Source organism: Herpailurus yagouaroundi, unplaced genomic scaffold, assembly GCF_014898765.1.
Source record: "Herpailurus yagouaroundi ecotype Mexico unplaced genomic scaffold, PumYag 180, whole genome shotgun sequence".
Classification (NCBI taxonomy): domain Eukaryota; kingdom Metazoa; phylum Chordata; class Mammalia; order Carnivora; family Felidae; genus Herpailurus; species Herpailurus yagouaroundi.
In genome coordinates, this window is record NW_024412411.1 from 15,399,851 (window position 1) to 15,420,023 (window position 20,173).

The 20,173-nt window shown below is 47.1% G+C and overlaps 1 protein-coding gene across 3 annotated transcripts in view; it reads right to left on the reverse strand.

Annotated features, from left to right (window-relative positions):
- The window catches only part of ME3 (malic enzyme 3), a 185,358-nt gene that overhangs the window by 29,522 nt on the left and 135,663 nt on the right, over positions 1 to 20,173 (reverse strand). For all 3 annotated transcript variants that reach the window (XM_040489569.1, XM_040489568.1, XM_040489570.1), the window contains one exon: positions 15,621 to 15,724. In XM_040489569.1, coding sequence (XP_040345503.1) covers positions 15,621 to 15,724 — 104 coding nt within the window. The remainder of the gene's footprint in view (positions 1 to 15,620; positions 15,725 to 20,173) is intronic.

Sequence of the window (20,173 nt, forward strand, 5' to 3'; positions counted from 1 at the left end):
TAAAAAAAATATTCCCTCATGTTTACCCCAGGTGTTTTCAGACTGCTGCTTCTATGGGGGCTGTTTGTAGAGCTTTTTAAGTGCAGGGACTCAGCTTCCTATTGCCCTTTGGGCTCTTGGAGAGCTGAGCCTTCTGATTTTTAAAACTCCAAGTTTTAAGTCTTGCTATCTGTAAGAACTCATGAAATTTGGCCCCTCTCACTTTCAAAGCCAAATGTTTTGGGGATTTGTTGTCCCTGTGCTAGCTCCTTGGTGTGGTAGTCTATTTCTCTCCCTCTTCAAAGCTCCCTCTGTCCATGGGTGGCCTTGGTCCATTTAGATCCCCACTGGGTGTCCACCCTTCCTACTGTCTTCGATGTGGCCTCTTCTCTACCTTTAGTTGCGGAGTTTGTTCTTCTAGTCTTCAGGTCCTTTTCTGGGTTATTTGCACTGACACGAGTGTTTTCTAGTTGTATCCACAGGATGAGGTGAGCTTAGAGTCCTCTTACTACACCATCTTGGCCCCCTCCTACATTCAGTTTTACATAAGGGAACATCCCCAGTGAGCAATTTGATGAAATAGAGTAAAATTTCATTAATTCAGGTCACTTTAATCCTAACTTGGAATTGCACAAAATGTGCAGTGTGCTATGTGAATTGTCCATCTGATAACCTAGACTTAGTTCCCACACCTCCTTGGATTTAAGGACCTCCAGAACTCCTGTCCACCTCAGATACCCATCCACATGGCTACTCCTTGGGCCTTTCTTCACCAGGAACCACTCCTACTCCAGAATGTCATACTGTCTATATTGGTTTCTGACAGCCTGTCCTTCGCCTTCCTCATTCCTACTGCACCTTACACCTGTTCTTTGTCTCCACTGAGACCTTTGGGCCCTTAACCATTTTCTTCCAGTCTCTCAGTCCCTCATGGCTTTTCATAAAACCCAACCACTGGCTGGTGTGAACCAAAGGTGGCTACTTCAGTTGTTCTCAACATCATCCATCCATCCATCCATCTGTCCATTCACCCATCCCAAAGCATCACTGAGCACCTATGAAAAGGTGATACTTGAGTTGTTCAATAAATGTTTAGGAAGGGGTGGATATATGAAAGAGTTGGTAGAGATTTAGTTGGCCTGCTAACTTGTTAATCTAATTAAAAGCCCTTAAACACAAAATTTCAAAGTGAAAATTTAAATGGTCTAGGTGAAAAAAATTTGTTCTCATTTCATCCATATACGTTCAAATACAGGTAATGGACCAAAACACCAATTTAAACGTTAATTGTAATTGCCTTACATATTACTTAAAATGCGCTACTACTAACAACAGTAACACAAAGAGCTAAAGTTTATTGAGTGCTTATTCCCCTCTGGGCATCACGCTGAGCTATTTACCATACATTATCTCAATTAATTTTCGTATGACTTAATGAAGTAGGTGCTGTTTCAGAGAAGGAATCCTGAGCTACAGATGTGAAGTTATTTGCCCAGGGGTTATAAACTCTACTGCAGGTGCAAACTGGTGGAGCTGGAATCTGAATCCAGCTCTATCTGACTCTAGAACTTATCTTCATAGCAATATGATGCCTTTAACTCAACCTTAACAGCAGTGTGATTTTGTAAAAGATACAACTAAATAGATAATAATGTTGGATTTCTTTCTCTCTTGAGAAAGACGGGGCCGTGTGGTAAGAAAACACTCAACTGGGTAACAGGAAAACCGTGTTCTCTCTCTGTCTCTGACAGAAGCTCTGCATCTTGGGTGAGTCTCTCTCTCTCTGGGTCTCAGTTTCCTGCTCTGAGTGGTGGAGCTGTAGCATGAGCTACTTAATGGACAGTTGGGGTAGAAACACTATGAGCTTCACTCAGATTTTTCTAGAAGTCTAGAGTAGGGAGGTTTGACCATTCTCAGGAAGAGCAACATGTGTCAGGAAAAGCTGAAGAGTGAGTCTTTCAGAGTCTGTTTTGAGCCGAGACACAGCTAAACGAACCAGCTAAATGAACAGGGCTGAGGCAGGTACCCTCCAGGTAGTGTGGCTGGAGCAGAGGAACCCTAAGAAGGGTACCTATTCAGGCACACTATTCAGGGGGCTGGGCAGCTTTCTGATTTTAGTGCTGGCAGCCTCTTGCTGACCTTTCTTCCTGCTGGAAGCTGCCCCTCACCGGGGAGGCTCCTGCTGGTCTGTCCCCTTCTGCACTTTTGAACTCTTCACCCTGAAGCCCTGGCAGGGGCTGAGGAATATCTGATGCCTCTCCAGGGGAGAATTCCTGCAATGGAGAAAGAGGCACCTCCCCAAGCCACACACGGAGCTGCCCAGACTTTTCCACCTTAGGGACTCAGCTGGGAAATGGCCTTGGAGCTGCCAGGGAAGGCATTCCAAGGCCAGGGTTCACTTAAAGTCCCAAAGATGATGGATGGCTGTTCAATTCCACCCCCAGTGCTCAGGCAAGTGGAAGCCTGAAAATGGCAACCTGTCTCTGGGAACCCTAGTGAGCTTTGTATGACAGTGGACGAGACCCAGGCCAAGACTGACAGAACCAGGTACTTGCCATCTGGGATGCAGCCACCCCAGGATAAGGAGATTCTGAGGTGGATGCTCTGTCCATCCCCCCAGCAAGCTGATGGAATGTTGTGTGAGGGACGTGGTGAGAGGAGAACATTCCTGGCTCTGTAGACCTGGTTTCTCTGTTCCGGAGGTCAGGACCTGTCATTCTTTCAAATACCTGGGTCCAACCTCTTTCAGGCCTGAATAAACACAAGGGACCTGAGAGGAGCAGGTGAATTTGCTCAGCCTGTCTTCAAACCAAATGACCAAAAGCAACATACGTATTTCCAGGGGAACCCTCTCTGCTCGCCCAACAAACCCACACATACAACATTCTCACAGCAGAGTGCTCAGTAAGCACATTAGCTGTCACCTAGTGGAAAGCTATGTCTTTGATTTATTTTTTCCTTCCAGGAACTACAGCTAACAGAATTATGAAAGCTCTTGGTCTTTTTAAAAAATTTATATATTCCATTAAACTCTAGTCTCTTGAGAGGTTCTCAGAAAGTTTCTGTGGCTAAATATGTTTGAGAAACTCTGAATGTTACATATAGTATAATGCAGTGTATGTTGAAGGCTCTGAAAAATCCTGCATTGAGACACCTGTTTAACCCAGCATTTTTTACACTTATCTGACTAGAGACCTTACCCTGTGTCCCACCCTCCCCACCTATGTGTGGCAGAGAACATGCTGACAGACACAAGTCTCCACACAAAGAACTCTGTATCAGGTAGGGCTGGGTGAATTCAGAGCAAGGTCATCTCTCCCTGGGATTACTGCAATAGTCTCTTCTGGCATGGATCCTATAATAACTAATCTCACCTCCTCCACGTTTATTCCCCTTCCCCCAATCTATCCTCCCTATCTTTCTAAGCACAAATCTGTGCAGAACACTTAGTTTTTGAAAATCCATATGGGGCTCCCACCGCCCTTGGGATTATGTCCAAACTCCTTGGCTGGTATTCACTTTGGCCCCAACCTTAATGCCTGAACCCTGCCCATGTCTTCCCATACCCTAGACACATCCTGCTGTCTTTCAATTATTGTGGGTCCTTGCACAGCTCTGTGTTTTTGCTCAAGGGCCTAGCAGGCCCCCTCTCACCCAGGCCAACTCGTACTCAAACTGTAAGGCCCAGCTTAAATGTCACCTCTTCTGGGGAGGCTTTCTTGTCATGTTGCTTTCCCTATTCTCAGGGTAGTACTAATTCTCTTCCTCTCTGGACTTCCATGACACTCTGGGTAGATCTTTATCACAGCCTATGTACCACATTGCATCGCAACTATTTATTGACATTTCAGCTTCAATTACTAAAGAAATGTATCCAGCAGGGTATTCTCTTTGTGTCAGGAACCATCCTAGGTATGACATAAGAATTCAATTTAGCAAACATGTCTAAGTGCCCACGGTGAACAAGGGACCACCGTACGTTACCAGATTATAGAGGCAAACGCAAGGATCTCACAGTCTGATGGGGACGCAAAAAGATAAAGCAGTTGCAGCACACTGTGGTGAGGGTAATGGTAAAGGTACATGCTAGGTATGTGGGAGGCCTCCAAGGGAGCAGGCAGGTCTGCTGGAGGGAAAGGCAGTGAGGGCTTCGCAGGTGTGGCCCGAAGGAGGAGCAGAGGTTCACCGGCAGACTGCGGTGGGGCAGGGGAGAAAGAAAGGTGTCTCAGGCACATGCATGTGGAATGAGAGGAGGGGGCCTTCCGGGGGCTGCACGAAAATAAACAGAGCTGGAGCCTGGGTGGGGCCTGGGGAGGAAGGGAGGTAGTCGGGGGAGATAGCACAGCAGCTGCCATAGGAGCCACGTGACAGGCCGTGGTCAGGAGTGTCAGATGTCGCCAGGATGTCAAGTGAGAAGGGGATCTCGAAGTGTCTGTGGGAGCTGGCGTTTAGATGGTCATTCACGACCTTTTCCAGACTACCTGTACGAGAGTGGTGGAGGGGGATCAGACTGCAGAGGGCTGGAAGGTAAATGGGGAGGAAATGTCAGTGATTATGAATTTCAAGAAGGTTGGCTATGAAGTAGGGAAAGGATGACAGCCTTTGGGGGATGAGGGACTGAAGGATTCATTTTTAAAAAATGTTTATTTATTTGGGGGGGGAGGTGTGAGAGAGAGAGAAAGAGAGAGCAGGGGAGAGGCAGAGACAGAGGGAGAGAGAATCCCAAGCAGGCTCTGTGCTGTCAGTACAGAGCTGGACACAGGGCTTGATCCCATAAACCATGAGATCATGACCTGAGCTGAAATTAAGAGTTGGACACTTACCAACTGAGCCACCCAGGTGCCCCAAGACGGATTCATTTTTGAGATGGGGCTGTCCCTATGAAGTAAGGGAGATAGCGTGGAGGAGAGGTGAGAGAGGAGTGATGGGGGAGGTCCCAGGGAAATGGGGGAGGTAGGAGCCAGAGTCCAGTTAGAGCCTGGAGAAGACATGGTCCCTCCCTCCAGGACCTCGCAGCCAGTGGAAGGGTGGACACAAAGCCCTCACACCACAGCCCCACCACAGATACGCCTGAGGGAATGACTCACTCTGCTGGGGCAGGAGTTGGGAAGGGATTCACAAGCATGATGGGGAAAGTATCCTGTAGGTGAGGAAACTGGAAGCCATGGATTGGAGAAGGTGGGAATACTGAGCCTGGAAAAGAGAAAGCCAAGGGGAATGAGGCATAATGATTTTCTTCGAAGACTTGAAGGCCTGTTCTGTGGACAAGGAATAATATAGTAGACTTATTTTATGTGGCCTTGGAGGAAAAAGTAGAGCCAACAGGTGGAAGTCAGCAAGACACAAATTCCAGTGATACATAAGGTAGAGATTTCAAGCGCTGGGTCACTGGAAGGGATTCTGTAGTCACTGAAATGCCACTTGGCACGGAAGTTGTGGAAGGAACTCCAGCCAGGAGGTGCGGGCGGACCTCTAAGGTCCTTCCCTTCCTAGGTCTGGCACCGGGAGATCCCCCCGGTGTGCTGGGCTCCGGCAGCCAGACTGGCGGGCTCCTATAGCTGGCATTCTGGCCTAATGGGGAAAATTCCCATCAAGTAACAAGACAGTCACAGGAAGCAGTGATTTTCTAAGCAGAAGTACCAGAATAATGTGGCAATTCCTCAGTCACTGCTCTGATGGCCACCCCTGGCCAGACAGAAAACACTTCAGGAACAATTTGGATTTCCTCCTCAATTTCCCAGTTTGTCTGAGTTCCTGGGCAAGCACAAAAATGGCGCCAGAAATCCCAGTGTGGAAAGAGGATGGTGGCTGATCTGCTGACCTCTTGACCTCTTAAAGGTCAGAGGTCAGTACTGGATTTCTCTTCTAGGGCACAGCATCTCACTCCTTAACCTTCTGCTCAGAAAGCCTGTGCACTTTTCCCAGCAACCAAATTGCTGGCCGGCTCAGGGGTGTCAGCATTTCCACCAGCTCTGGTCTGCCCACAGGCTGTACATTTTAGTTGTCGTAAAGCTGCTGATGTTCCATGAAGCTTCTCTGATTAGTGTGGCTCATTCTGATCTCTCTCTGCAGGTGTACCTACTCCATTACCTGTACCATACAGTCTGCCCTGCAGTCACAGCTCCAACCTTCTAAGAGTCTCAACTGCCTCTCATAGACCTGGCTAAATTCTACCCTAATTATGAGTTAGTTGGGGGTGGAAGACAGTAAGACTGGAAATCCCAGTCTGTGTTTGTGGGCTTTCTGGATGGAAGTGAGGCACAGCTGGGGAGGTTCCCCCTCCAGGAAAGACTAAGCTAGGTTAGGGGACAGACGAGATCAAAGCAGCATGAAGCAGTGTCCTTGAGGACAGGGGAAAAGTCTTATTTGCCATTGTTTGACACAAAAGCTGAAGAAAAGAGCGCTGACCCCCTTTGCTGCTTCCAGCTCTGGACAAGTCAGCTTCAGATACCCGTGTTAGAAGACCCAACAAACATGCTGCTGTGTGCCCAGTGCCCTGTGCTTGCCTGGCTCAGTAAGGGTCATGAACACATGGAAGCAGGAATGACTGAATGCCAGAGAACAGTCCCTCCACACGAGTGCCCCACTGTACACATCGGTATGACATCAGCTCCCCTTGGAGCCACGCGCTCCTCTGAGACCACAGCAAGGTATCTCTATGTCACCTTAGTTCAGGCCATTCCCTTGAACTCGAGGGTCGAGTTAACACAAATAAGGCCACTAGTTGAGGACATTCCCAGCCAGGCGGGAAGAGCAGGCAGCAGAGGGTCAGTAGTAAATGACCTCAGGTTTTGGAGTCATATAGGTTTGAGGTGAGCCCAAACTCTTGTTAATTTCTAGCCCGGTGATTTTGGACAAGTTACTTGATCTCTCTGGGCCTCAGTTTCTCTATCCCTAAAGGTTGCTGTGATAATTAAATGTAAAGCACCCCAGCACGGAGCAGGTGCTCTGTAAAAGTGAGTTGCTAGCTCTTTTCTGGGAAGAAGGCCGTAACTTTTAAATCCAACCAAACGTCCCAAGTGATCTGACCACTGTATTCCCCCTACCAGCCTTGAAGGACACTGCAGGCAGGGCCATTAAATAGGCACACATTAAATCTATACAGCTCAATAGTAATTATTTGAGCGTCTTTCTTTTTTTCCCTAGTTGATTATAAACTCTTTCAGAGCAAAGGATATTTCTGACTTACCACTATGTTCAATAAATGTTTCCTCTGAATGAATGTACAGATAAATACATGAATAAACAAACAGGTGCTGCCTTGGACTATTTTTCCGATTATTTTATGTGTCCATGTTACAATCTTAGGAAGAACTGACTTCTTTGGGATGGGTGTGCACTTTGTACTGGCCACACTCTGGGGCACAGAGAAGGAAATGATAAAGGCTGAAGAAAGGAAATGTGGAAGAAATTTCATGAATTAAGTGAAGGAGAGGAAACAACTGGAGAGGTTCCCCTTAATTTCCCACTGCTTTTATCATTATATGACCATAGGGAAATAATTTTCTTCCTGGGTCTCAGTTTCCCCACTTATGAAGTGCCAGACTTGGATCAAGTGAACAGGTTGTTTCTTGTTCTGGGGTTCTAAGACTGTGGGATTACAGTCCTAGGGAGGGAAATGGGAAAATGAGGGAAGACATAGATTGAACCACAGAAGGCATCCTAAAATTCATTACATGTGAAAATACTGAGTACTGACTGTCTCTGCTGAGAACGACTCAGAAAGGGAACACTCCCTTGAAACATTATTATCAGGGCTGGGAGCGAACAATTATGCTTTTTACAATCTCTTAAGATGAAATCTTGAAAATTTCTTTGTAGTCCAGATGTCACATGCTTTTCCTTTGTTTGTATCATTTTAAAACCACCGGGAGAAGCTTAGAGCCAAAGAGCCTCAGCTTTTCCCTTGGAGGCTGAGTGCATGAGGTAGACTTGTACTTTACGAAAAACCCTGGAGGGGGCGCCCAGCTCTGGTGAGTGATGGGGCAATAGGACCACCATTAAAGAAGGAAGAATCAAGAAGTGCCAGATAGCAGACCCAGATGCTGGAGAATTTTCCCATCACAAAAAAGAAATGATAATTAAGTGATGTGATAGCTAACCCTATGGTGCATACTGCAATACTCACACGCACACACACACACATATACACACACATACAATCAACAGGTTGTTTACCCTAAATGGACACTATAGGTCAATTATATCTCAATGAAAAATAAAAAACAAAGAAGGTGCTTCCCTCACTGCTGGTAGCTATGGAGTTTTGAAAATGAGAGTTGATGGCTGGTTCCTCCAGAGCCCCCCTTCTGGTGAGGATGGGTGGGTCACTAACCATGCCCTAGAACAAGCCGGAGAGAAAAGACATGAGTATGCTAAGTAGGATAGTTTCCAAAAGACCTTCCTCCCATTTATCTTCCCTGACGACCGTATCAAGAAGGTGTCTGGATTATGTTGAACGGTCTTTCATGTAAAATAACAGAAACAGAAAGTATCCAAGTTAGAGGGTGGGTTCTGGAGTTAGACCACTTCAGTTCACAGCTTGGCTCCACCATTTACCGGATGTGTGATCTTGGACAAGCTCCCTAACCTTTCTGTGCCTCGGTTTCCTCATATGTAAACTGTGCATTCAGCACACGTTTATTGAAAATCCATAGCATAGTCAGCATTGTTCTGGGTGCTTGAGAGGTAGCAGTGAACAGAAGAGTCAAAGATCCCTCCCTTGGAACTTCTATTTTAGTGGGACAGGACAATAATTGTTATCTACTTAATAGGACTATTGTAGTAAATGACTTAATGTAAGTGAGTTGCTTTGTTGTCTAGAAGAGCCTAGGTTAGCCTAGCATTGAATTCACCAAAGGGAGAAGAGTGAGATTTTTGCTTGCTTCTTTCTTTCTTTAGTGGACTGTTTTTTGTTTTGTTTTGTTTTGTTTTGTTTTTTTTTAACATAAGGAACTATTTATGGGCAACAATCAGCTGCTTAACTCATTATAAAACAATTCATTATTTTTTCTAATCACAAAACAGATGCCTGTCCACAATCAAATGTTACAGAAATGGATGCCTTGGAAAGAAAACACCCCTGGCAACTGCATCCCTTAACTGTAGTCACTGTTCACAGCTTGCTGTAGAAGCATCCAGATAGTTTTTTCTTTTTAGAAAAAACTTGATGAAATCATTTGTTTTTCAGAATTTTTACCAGTTATCTAACTTATGAAAAAGCAATCTGGTTAAGCCTAATAAAATAAATCTGATAGAATAAGAAAAAACTGTGTGTGAATGAACACAATACAGAGAAAGAGAAAATGAGAATTAGTAATGTACTGTGCTATGGATTGTTTGGAATTGCTATATCCCCTCTGGCATGGAGAGATGAGGCTTGGACTTGGGGGCTCTGGGCTTATCCATCCTTTCTTTTCTTTGCAAAATGCTCATTTCATGAGTAGTGGCTCAGAAAAAATCTTTCCTGATAAAACACATTGGTGTCCCATTTCCTTTCTGGATAATCAGGTATAGGAATGGAGAGTGCCTGAAATACCCCCAGGTAGTACTTTTTTTTTAATGTTTATATATTATTTGTCAGAGTGAGAGAGAGAGAGAGCATGAGCGGGGGGGCAGGCAGAGAGAGAGAGAGAGAGAGAGAGAGAGAGAGCGCGCGCTACAGTCTGAATCAAGCTCCAACCTCTGTGCTATCAGCACAGAACCCCATGTGGGGCTCGAAGTCACAAACCACGAGATCATGACCTGAAGTTGGACGCTTAACTGACTGAGTCACCCATTCACCCCCCCACAGGTAGTACTTTTTGAGGGCTTGGGATTTCTGAAGGTGTCCTGCCCTAATACTAGCATACTCTGCTGGATTTCCAGGACTCTGTTTTTCATTTGCAGGAGGCTTTTGTTTTGTTTTGGTTCCTTTTCAAATTTGCTTGCATTTTTTCTTTTTTTTCCCCAAGTGTTGGGTACTTTCCTCATTACATCAGTCTTGTGAAAATTATCTCCTTAATACATTTAAGTAAAGCTGCTTTATAATCTTTCTGAGGATAATTCATTTTTCTGGGGTTCTAAGTCTTCTATTAGCTGTATATATGATTTTCCCACAGTGTGGACTGTTTCCATGTGGATTATTGTGAAGCATGAATTTATTTTCATTGGGGAGCTGTTTTCCCCTCAAGGAGTTCCACACAGCATGGCTCGTGGGAGTGTCCCTATAGAGAAGTTTTACTTTTCCTTCTTTTAACTAAAAAAATTTTTTGGGGGGGCGCCTGGGTGGCTTGGTCGGTTAAGCGTCCAACTTCGGCTCAGGTCATGATCTCGCGGTCCATGAGTTTGAGCCCTGCATCGGGCTCTGTGCTGACAGCTCAGAGCCTGGAGCCTGTTTCAGATTCTGTGTCTCCCTCCCTCTCTGCCCCTCCCCTGTTCATGCTCAGTCTCTCTCTGTCTCAAAAATAAACGTTAAAAAAATTTTTTTTAAATTTATTTATTTTTGAGAGAGAGAGAAAAAGAGGGGCAGAGAAAGGGAGAGAGAAAGACTCCCAGACTCTGTGCCCTCAGTGCTGACCCTGACATGGGGCTCAACCCCACAAACCATGAGATCATGACCTGAGCAGAAACCAAGAGTTGGATGCTCAAACGACTGAGCCACCCAGGTACCTCTACTTTTCCTTCTGCCAGGTTCCCCAGCTGTATCACTGGCAGGGGAAAATATTTTGTACTCAGCTCTTAACCTTGTGTATGTTATAAATGTGGACTCCAAATCACATATGGTGAAGGCTTAAGGTTTTGGTTTCTTCCAAACATTCTTCCCCCTCACAAGCACCTTGTCGTTTGTCAGGCTTGCTGAGCACAGCCTGTTTCTTCTTCACTGAGAGCGTCAGCCACTGAAGGCTCCCAGTCTTCTGCAGGACTGTCGGTGCCAACATACTGCCTGGTACGGGTCTCAGCACTTGACCCTGCTGTGTGGGTGTGGGGCTCCATCTCTGAGCCTGAATGATGAGAAGGGAAGAGCCATGCAAATGGAAGCATATTCATGACTGGGGAAGGAAGCATGAAGGCTCTGCATGCGGCTCTAACAAAATGACATGTGGAAGGAAGAGCAAGGCAAGTGTGAGTGGAGCTGAGATGGTGGCAGGTGAGGCCATCAAAGGCTTCTTTCCAGCTCCAAGAGCACAGTACAGGGGGGCTAGATGTCAGAACTGGTGGGGTAATCTCAAGGCAGTTTAGTGATTTTTTTTCTTCTTGGGCAAGTTTCTGTTTCTCATTTTTGTATTAAGAAATGCCACACAGGGGCGCCTAGGTGGCGCAGTCGGTTAAGCGGCTGACTTCAGCCAGGTCACGATCTCGCGGTCCGTGAGTTCGAGCCCCGCGTCAGGCTCTGGGCTGATGGCTCAGAGCCTGGAGCCTGTTTCCGATTCTGTGTCTCCCTCTCTCTCTGCCCCTCCCCCGTTCAAGCTCTGTCTCTCTCCGTCCCCCAAAAAATAAATAAACGTTAAAAAAAATGAAAAAAAAAAAAAAAAGAAATGCCACACAAAGAGATGTTCAGTTATGCAAGGGGACGATGCTCCCCAATGAATCATGACTCCTGGTATTTTTGTCCTGTGTTATCTCCTCCCTTAACATCTGGTATGGATCTATAATTTGCTTTAAGTAGTGGAATGTGGTAGAAATTTTATTGTGCCAGTCCCGCTATGGTGTGGCCTCAGGTATCAAGTGTAGGATCGTGTGTGAGAGAGAGAGGGACTGAGAGAGAGAAGACAAAGACAGAAAGAGAGAGAGACTGAAAGAGAGAACCAGAGACAGAAAGCTGAAGAGACTCAAAAAGAAAATTTTCTTGAACTAAAAAGCACAAATTTTTTTAAGTCAAGGGGCATCTGGGTGGCTCAGTCGGTTAAGCGTCCGACTTCGGCTCAGGTCATGATCTCACAGTCCATGAGTTCAAGCCCCATGTTGGGCTCTGTGCTGATAGCTCAGAGCCTGGAGCCTGCTTCAGATTCTGTGTCTCCCTCTCTGCCCCTCTCCTGCTTGCATTCTGTTTCTCTCTTTCTCAAAAATCAATAAACATAAAAAAAAGGTTGTTGTTACTGTTTTTTTAAACTCTCATTTGTTTTCTTTATCACTCCTCTCAACAGCTTACAAACCTCTAGTTTAGAGTTGGGAGCTACAGAGAAAGGGGGTGGTTTCCCTCCCAAGCCCGTCAAAAGGCTGACGCGGCTGCTGACCACAAACTCTGTCCAAGCATCAGATGGGGCCAGGGCTACAGGTGCAAACTTAAAACAGACCATTCCCATCCATTCTACTGTAAGTAACCAAACATGTAAGTGGAAACCACAGGGGCAAATGTGTCACTCAGGTGCAGTGTTCTGGGTCCCACCGTGTTGCAGAGAGAGCAGGGAGGATGGAATGCCTAGTGTTCCCTACTGGAGTGGCAGGCTATGTCTCAGCTTTGAGCAGCCCACTGATAGATATTTACTGCTGAGATTCCTTCTACCCTGGAGGGTCCTCCTCCCCAGTGGCCAAACCCCAGGATAGTAACTGAGCTACAGCGACTCTTTAAGGCCAAAAAAAACCTTAAGATACACCCCCATCAGGGGATAAGGGGTTTTCATTATCAGGATGTTTGGAAAAAGACAAGGAAGTTGAAGGCAGGAGTCAACATTTCCCAAAGTTCTTTCTTAAAATACACTGTGTTTGGTTTCAGGGCTGCTGACTCACCCCCCGTCCGGGCATCCGATCTCGGGGCTACTATATTCCCCAGAGTGCCTGGGGAGACCAGCTCATTTCCCACCTACAGTATCCACAGAAACATCTGCTTTAGCTTATTAGAGAGTCAAAACAAGCAACTGTCAACTCATCACCATCTCCACTTGAGGACACATTCCTCTTGGCTGACGCACGCCCCTCCCCAGCCCCCCACCCTGACTGCCTGCATGTCTGAGACTGTGAGCTGATTCTGATGATAAATGGAAGAGCCTCTTATATCCTCGTTTATCTAACCTTCTCACACGCATAGGAAGACTTCTCTCTGGGGAATCGAGGAACAACTTCTGACTCATCAGATAAGCAGTAGGCCCTGGAAACAGGAAGCAGAAACCGGGCTCTCCAAGCCCCTTCCATTCCCTTCCCTTCCTCTGCAGGTAACTGCACTGTGGAAAGCAGTCTGGTTTTGGAGCCAGCAGACCCAGGTTCAGCCTGCAGTCCTGCCTGACACTGTGGGACCTAAGACAGGTTCCTTAGCCTCTCGGGGCCTCAGTGTCCTCTTCCATAAAATGGGAACAGTATTACCTATCCTGCCAGCCATGCAGGGATCTTATGTAGTCCAAAAGTAATACGGGGTAGGAAGCATCCTAAAAAAGAGTCTCTGGTGCTTAAATTTCCTCCTATAATCACATCACCCACAATCTACTCTTGAACCTGTTCTGTGACGAGGAACTCATTCCCACAGACAGTCTAGTGCACCATGGGATAGTTCTAATTTCTTTTGAGCTGAAAACTGCCTCTTTTGGCATTCTACCAATTGGTTCCTCTCTAGGTGGGTATACAGAAACAAGTTGAGCCCTCTTCTGGAACAACTGCTTTCAGCTATCTGGAGGTGTACCTCACCCTGATACTGACAAAGCAGCCCCTAAGCCTCCTCCCCACCAGGCTAAGCCTTTGAAACCCTCCCTCACTGTCATGGTTACTGTTCTCCAAAGGCACTTCAGGTAAGTTATGACCCTTGAGTGTCTTGTCCAGAACCGAATCTGGTGTTCAGGATGGCCTGAAAGGGGGAGAATGAGCTGGGACATTCACCTCTCTTGTTCTAGACACTATGCTTCTATTAATGCACTTGACCCCCAGGTGCTCTGGTGGTTATATCTCAATAGAAACACTTCCTCTATAATCTCAGTTGTGAGCACCTAGCTTTCTGATTACCACCTCCTTTGTGGCCAGCTCATTTGATCTTTTACCTACCTCAATAATTCTTAAGCCCCATTAGGACTTACTATCCCTTGATCATGTCACTATCCCCTATTCTCCTCTGCCCCTGCCATGTCCTCATGTCCCTTCTTAGCATAGACCTCAGGACACATCATTATAATCACCCCCTTGAATACACTCACAGTTCTCTTTTTCTCTCTTGCCTATCAAAATCCAACCTTGACTAAATCCTACTTTCTGCCTCTTCCTGTCCTGCATCCAGATAGCTGAAACTAGCCAGAGGAAAAAAAAAACACAGAAATAGGTTAAATTCATGACTAGTGATTTGTGGGGGGCCATGGGGCTGTCCAGCAAGCATCCTCACATACCCTAGTTTGGACATTTCAGGTCATACCTTCTCTAGCCTTAAACCTCCACCACCTCTGCCCCATCCTTACTCTCTGTGGATGACCTTGTCCTCGGTTAGTGGACCTTCTGTCCCCAGCCCCCACCACATCTACCCACCTACCCATGCCTGTGCCTCTCTGTCCCTGTGGATGGGCATCTGTGCGCTCATCTAAAGGTAAGCTCTTCAGGTGTGCACCAGACTCTCACCCTCTTGCTTACTTGGGAACTTTGGACCCCACCCCCCTGACCCCACACTCCATTACTAATTTCTGCTTTTCTACAGGATCATTCACATTCCATATAATTACAGTATTATTTTCTTTCATCTTAAAAAACAAAAAACACAACAATAAAATGCTTACATCTTATCCCCTGATAGGTACCAGATGAGGAAAGTTAAAAGCTCAGGAACCTACTCAATGACATCATAGACCTAGAGGAGATGGGGTCAAGAGTCAGATCTAGTTTTCCTGCCCCCAAAGCTGCAGAGGCCAGAGCAGCTCTCTTCCCAGCCCACTGCTTTGCTCTGAGCAGCTGAGCATAGGCAAGGGAGTACTTTGCCCCAGATGCCCAGTCCAGCTCTGCCATGACCTGGGCACTCTTGGGACAGCAACAAAGGCTGGAGGTTCTCAAGTGACTAGGGGACCTGCGGGGTCTGCAGGGGTCTGCCCAGCTGCTGAAAGTCTGTCTTGACTGACTTGCCTGTCAGACTATACATGGGTGGGTGGAGAGGCTATTTCCAGAACTCCATCCCAGGACCATGCCAGCCACAGCAGGGCGTGTGGGTGGCTGTGATGGCACACAGATGGGGCAGGTGAGGGGGGCTGAAGCCACCAATATCACATACCCCAGAGCACAGATGACACCTCATAAATTCTGCAGGCCCATAGCCGTGTGACCTGCTATGGTGGTTCATTAATGCTGCCTGGTCCTCACGTACAGGTGGAAATGATGGCTGGTGTGGCAAGCTGCCTTCCCAAGCCAGTCTGTCAGAAGGGCACACTTCTTTTCTCCACCACTCACTACATCCCTGTTCATGCCAAGAGCCCAGAACAGCTCAGCAAAGGGGTTTTCTTTCTGGGACATCAGGCACTTAGGCTCTCAGTCATCAACCCTCTTCCCTCTCCCCTCTGTTCTCAAAGAGTCTCCCACGGAACAAACCCAATGGCTTTGAGTCTTCCAGATACACGGGGTCAAGTTGCAACTTTCAGAACACTCAGAAAAGCATGCATCTCCTGCCTCTTGTTTGTGCATCTGCTGAACAGTCAGATACGGTGTTGGCCTGATCCAGACCATCTCCCAAGAGTCCTTTTTCAAAAGGAATAGGCTGACCCACTTACTTGTCTGTCACAGCCTGCATGAACTCGTCCAGCAGGTCATCGTACTCCTTCCCACGCACACGCTGGTGTTTCAACCCAATGTACAGGGGGTCTCTGAGCAGCTCCTGGAGAAGACAGCATCCGTTTGTTCAACTGTCCTGGTTTAGTGGGAAGGACCAGGGAGAGGGGGCGGAGGGAGCTGGATGCTGGCTGCCCGACCTGCCTCGCCAGGTGTCATCCCTAGAAGGGTCTGGAGGCTAGGCCACTGACTGAGGTGGGACTCCTAGATGGTTCCAATGTTAGGAAACAAGGATGCTTTGACACAGAAAATCCTCTCTCAGATGTGGTCTTCCAACCCCTGGCTGCAGGTGCTCTGGTTTTTCTTAATTAAAAAAAAATGTTTATTTATTTTGAGAGAGGGAGAGGGAGAGAACGAGCCAGGGAGGGACAGAGCCCAAACAGGTTCTGTGCTGTAAGTGCAGAGCCAGACGTGGGGCTCAAACTCATGAACCATTAGATCTGACCTGAGCTGAAATCAAGAGTCGGACACTTAACCGACTGAGCCACCCAGGTGCCCCTGCTCTGGGTTTATTTCAAGGTTTCCCAATACTGGCACTATTGACATTTTGGCTTGGAATTCTTTGATGAGAGGGCTGATCTGCACATTGTAGAATATTTAGCAGCATCTCTGGCCTCTATCCATTAGAAGTCAGTAGCACCCCCAGTTATGACAAGAAAAAATGTCTCTAAACACTGCCAAACATCTATTTGGGGCTCTAGACAGCATCTGGATTGAGGTATTGGGTCTCGTCCAAAGTCACAGATCTGAATTCAAATTAGAAAACACTTTATTCATTCAAAAGAAATCTCACTGAATACCTACCACGTGCCTGGCACTGTGCTAGTCCCTGAGGGTACAAGGATACAATGATACAACCAGACATTTCCGCTCAAGAAAGATGTCCCCCTGCGGAATACCTCCTGTGTTAGGGGTCCCCCCATTCCACCTCTTGCAGCTCTGTCACAGCCCTCATACACTCTGGTTATCTTCTGTGTCTGCCACTGGCCAACTTCCCACCTCTTCTCTAACCCCTCACACACACACCCTACACAATCAGTGGACCCGATCATGCACATTTACTGCCGGTCTGTTACTGCGGACACTGGGCTCTCCTGGGGTCTGTAAATGAGTAAGGAGTGGTTGTTGCCTTCAAGGTGCTCACCGTCTACTGCAGGGGGCTCATGAGTAAACAAACTCTACTACAGTGAAGAGTGACACTGTTTTGGCACTAAGTCTGGCACATGGAAGCACAGGGAAGGAGTAAAGTAATTCCCACTGGGGGATAGGCGGTGACTGTCATGGGGGAAATAGTCGAGCATTAAAAGACACAGTGGGGCGCCTGGGTGGCTCAGTGGGTTCAGCATCTGGTTTCTGCTCAGGTCACGATCTCACGGTTTGTGGCTTCAAGCCCCACACGAGGCTCGCTGCTGTCAGTGCAGGGCCTGCTTCACATCCTCCGTCCCCCTTTTTCTCTCTCTGCCCCTTTACCACTCACGTGCTTGCACACTCTCTCAAAAAACAAAACAAAGATGGGCAGATTTTGACAGGCTGGGCTCTCCAGGTGGAGTCAGCATAGGGAAGGGCTGGGGGCTGGAGGCAGAAGGAGGGAAAAGTGCCTGGTATATTCAGGAAACAGTAAGTGATTCTGTGTGTGAGCGTCTCCAGAAGTTTTGTGTCTGCAGCACCAAAACTATGAGCTCCTTGAGGATAAGCATCATGTTACGCTCATCTCTGCATTGTAGGATGCAGAGATAAGGACCCCACAGTCCTGACCTCAAATGGAAGCTCCCCCCCGCCCCGCCCCAAATCTGACCCCCATCACAGACTAGCCGTGACCTTGGGCAAATCACAGGACCCCTTGGACCTGTCTTCTCATTTGTCAAAAGGGAATGAGACGCCAGCTGGAAAGTGTGCTTATGATGATTAAAAGAAATAATGTCTGTGAGAGAGCTTTGTGAGTTTTGACATACGCCATAAAGTGATGACAGCAGCTTTAACTTTCACAGCGCTTCGTATGTGCCACATGCTAAGGAACATTCTAAGTATGCAATTCTCCCCTAAGAGGTGGGACATCCACAGAGGTATGTGGCTCAGAACTCCCTTAAGAGAACCTGCTGAGGAAGAGGAGTTGAGTGGACAGCCTTCAGCTGCCATGCTGTCTCTGGGCTGCTCCCAGCCATGGCCACGCACAGCAGATGCCTGGCCAATGCTGGGCCAACCCTCTGTGCAGGCAACCCGGGCTTGGGTTTTCCATCAACCTTCCTGAGGCTTTCCCAGGACCACACTGCAGACTGGGATCTTCTTAATTAATTCATAGAGACAGAGTGCAAGTGAGAGAGGGGCAGAGAGAGAGGGAGACACAGAATCCGAAGCAGGCTCCAGGCTCTGAGCTGTCAGCACAGAGCCTGATGTGGGGCTCAAACTCACAAACCATGAGATCATGACCTGAGCCAAAGTCAGACACACACTCAGGCTGGGGTCTTCTGACTGAGGTCTCCTTCCTTCCTTCTCTCCTTTCAAGGGGGTCAGATCTACACTGTAGCCTGAAGGCCCCACCCACTCGCCAGCTGCTCCTGCTTCCCCCTTTATTCTTCCTGGGTGTTCCCCAACAAACCTTTCACACCTCTGTTTCTCAGAGGATCGGGTGCACAGACCTCAGGCTGGTAAGTGGAAGAGTCAGGACTCAAACTCAGGCTGCCTGGCTCCAGAGCCCACGGTCCTCCCCACAGAGCCACAAAGCTCGGGCAGCTCTTTTGCACATCCACCAGAATGGAGTTATTTTTGTTAAAGACACTGCTCTAGACCCATACTGTCTTGATAGTGCTACAGACGTGGTTATGCAAAAGTGTAGGGGACAGACAAGACTAGGCAGGAAGTATCTGCCTTCCTAAACCCTCATCCCCGATCCCAAGTGCACACAACCCAAGGTAGGTGTAGAGCTTTCTGCAAAGCACCACAGTCTACATTTAGCAAGAGGGTCAGCCCTATCCTTCGACTCTCACTCTCTTCACCTCCAGATTATACCTCCCTGAGACAGTTTAGGATTCTGCCCTGGCAGGCATGTGTGTTTATTAGACTAAAGGATGACGGTGGGCATTCAGGTGCCCACCCTTCACGTGCCACCTTCAAGGTGACCCTGAAAAAGCCACTTAGGGGCAGGAAACATCCAGCCAAGGGCACACCATAAAGTAAATGTTGTGAGGACTTGATGGAAAGCTAGACAGTCATTAAAGTTAGTGGTTTTTAAAACTGTGCAGCCACCTGGACAAATGTGGTTATTTAATGAGGTTATTTAAACCTTTTTTTTTAATGTTTATTTTTGAAGGAGAGAGATAGAGCATGAGTGGGGAAGGGGCAGAGAGAAGGGGAGACAGAGAATTTGAAGCAGGCTCCAGGCTCTGAGCTGTTAGCACAGAACCCAACACGGGGCTGGAACCTTCGAATCGTGAGATCATGACCTGAGCCGAAATCAAACACTCAACCGACTAAGCCACCCGGGAGCCCTGTGTATGAGATTATTTTAAGTGAAAAGAGCAGGATATAAAAGGGCACAGATGTAATTTCAGCTATCCGAAACACATACACACACACACACACACACACACACACACACACACACACACAGACATGCACACACACAGCCCTGAAGGGCATACACATATAGAAACAGTATAATTCTCAGCATCTGCAGAAAAGACTCACAGTTTTAGTTCTTATACAGACTTAAAGGGTCCAGCAGTGAGTTACAATCTGTAACGTTGCCAAAGTGAAGATTTGAATCACTGGTACTATCAGGCAGCGAAAAGTGAGTTTCTCAGTGCTGTGTGTGTGGTTTGTGGGGCAAGGCAAATTCTCCAGAGGTACTGAAGAATTTTAGGATTTTCCAAAACTTTCTCAGTGTATCTATGTTTAGAATCAAAGGTCAACCAAAACGAGGTACTACTGAGACATAAGAGTGACTACGAAAGCTTTAGAAGAGTCTTTATATTTTGCTTTTATATTAAAATGTTTTATGCCTGAAATACTTCCTAACTAAGCACACACAAAAAATTGGAAATAAAGTTTCTATATGGAGATAATACTGAAATATAAATACTGAAAATATTTGTATAGAACTTTCAAGTAATTTACTACTGAATCAAAAGTAATTCGATCCTTCTGTCTTACCTATTCTCATCCCCATTTCACAGATGAGGAAGGTGGACAGTTTACGGAAATTGCCCAAACGCACACAGCCAGAAAGCAGCTAAGCCTTGCTTTGACTGGACCTCATGACAGTGTCCCTTCTCCCCAATATTCCATGTAGGAGGGGAACAGCTGACCTGGGGGTGGCTTGTCCTCTGCCTGGTCCTCTGGAGGAACTCAGCAGTGGCTGGGAAGGTCAGGCTATCATCCTGCAGGTGAGGCGGGGGAGCAGTGATGGAGTCTCCATCACTAGCCAGCTGGATCTCCTTTGGCAGGAGGGGGAATGGCTTCTCCAAAACAGCACAGGGTGGAGCACTCACTCTGTCCT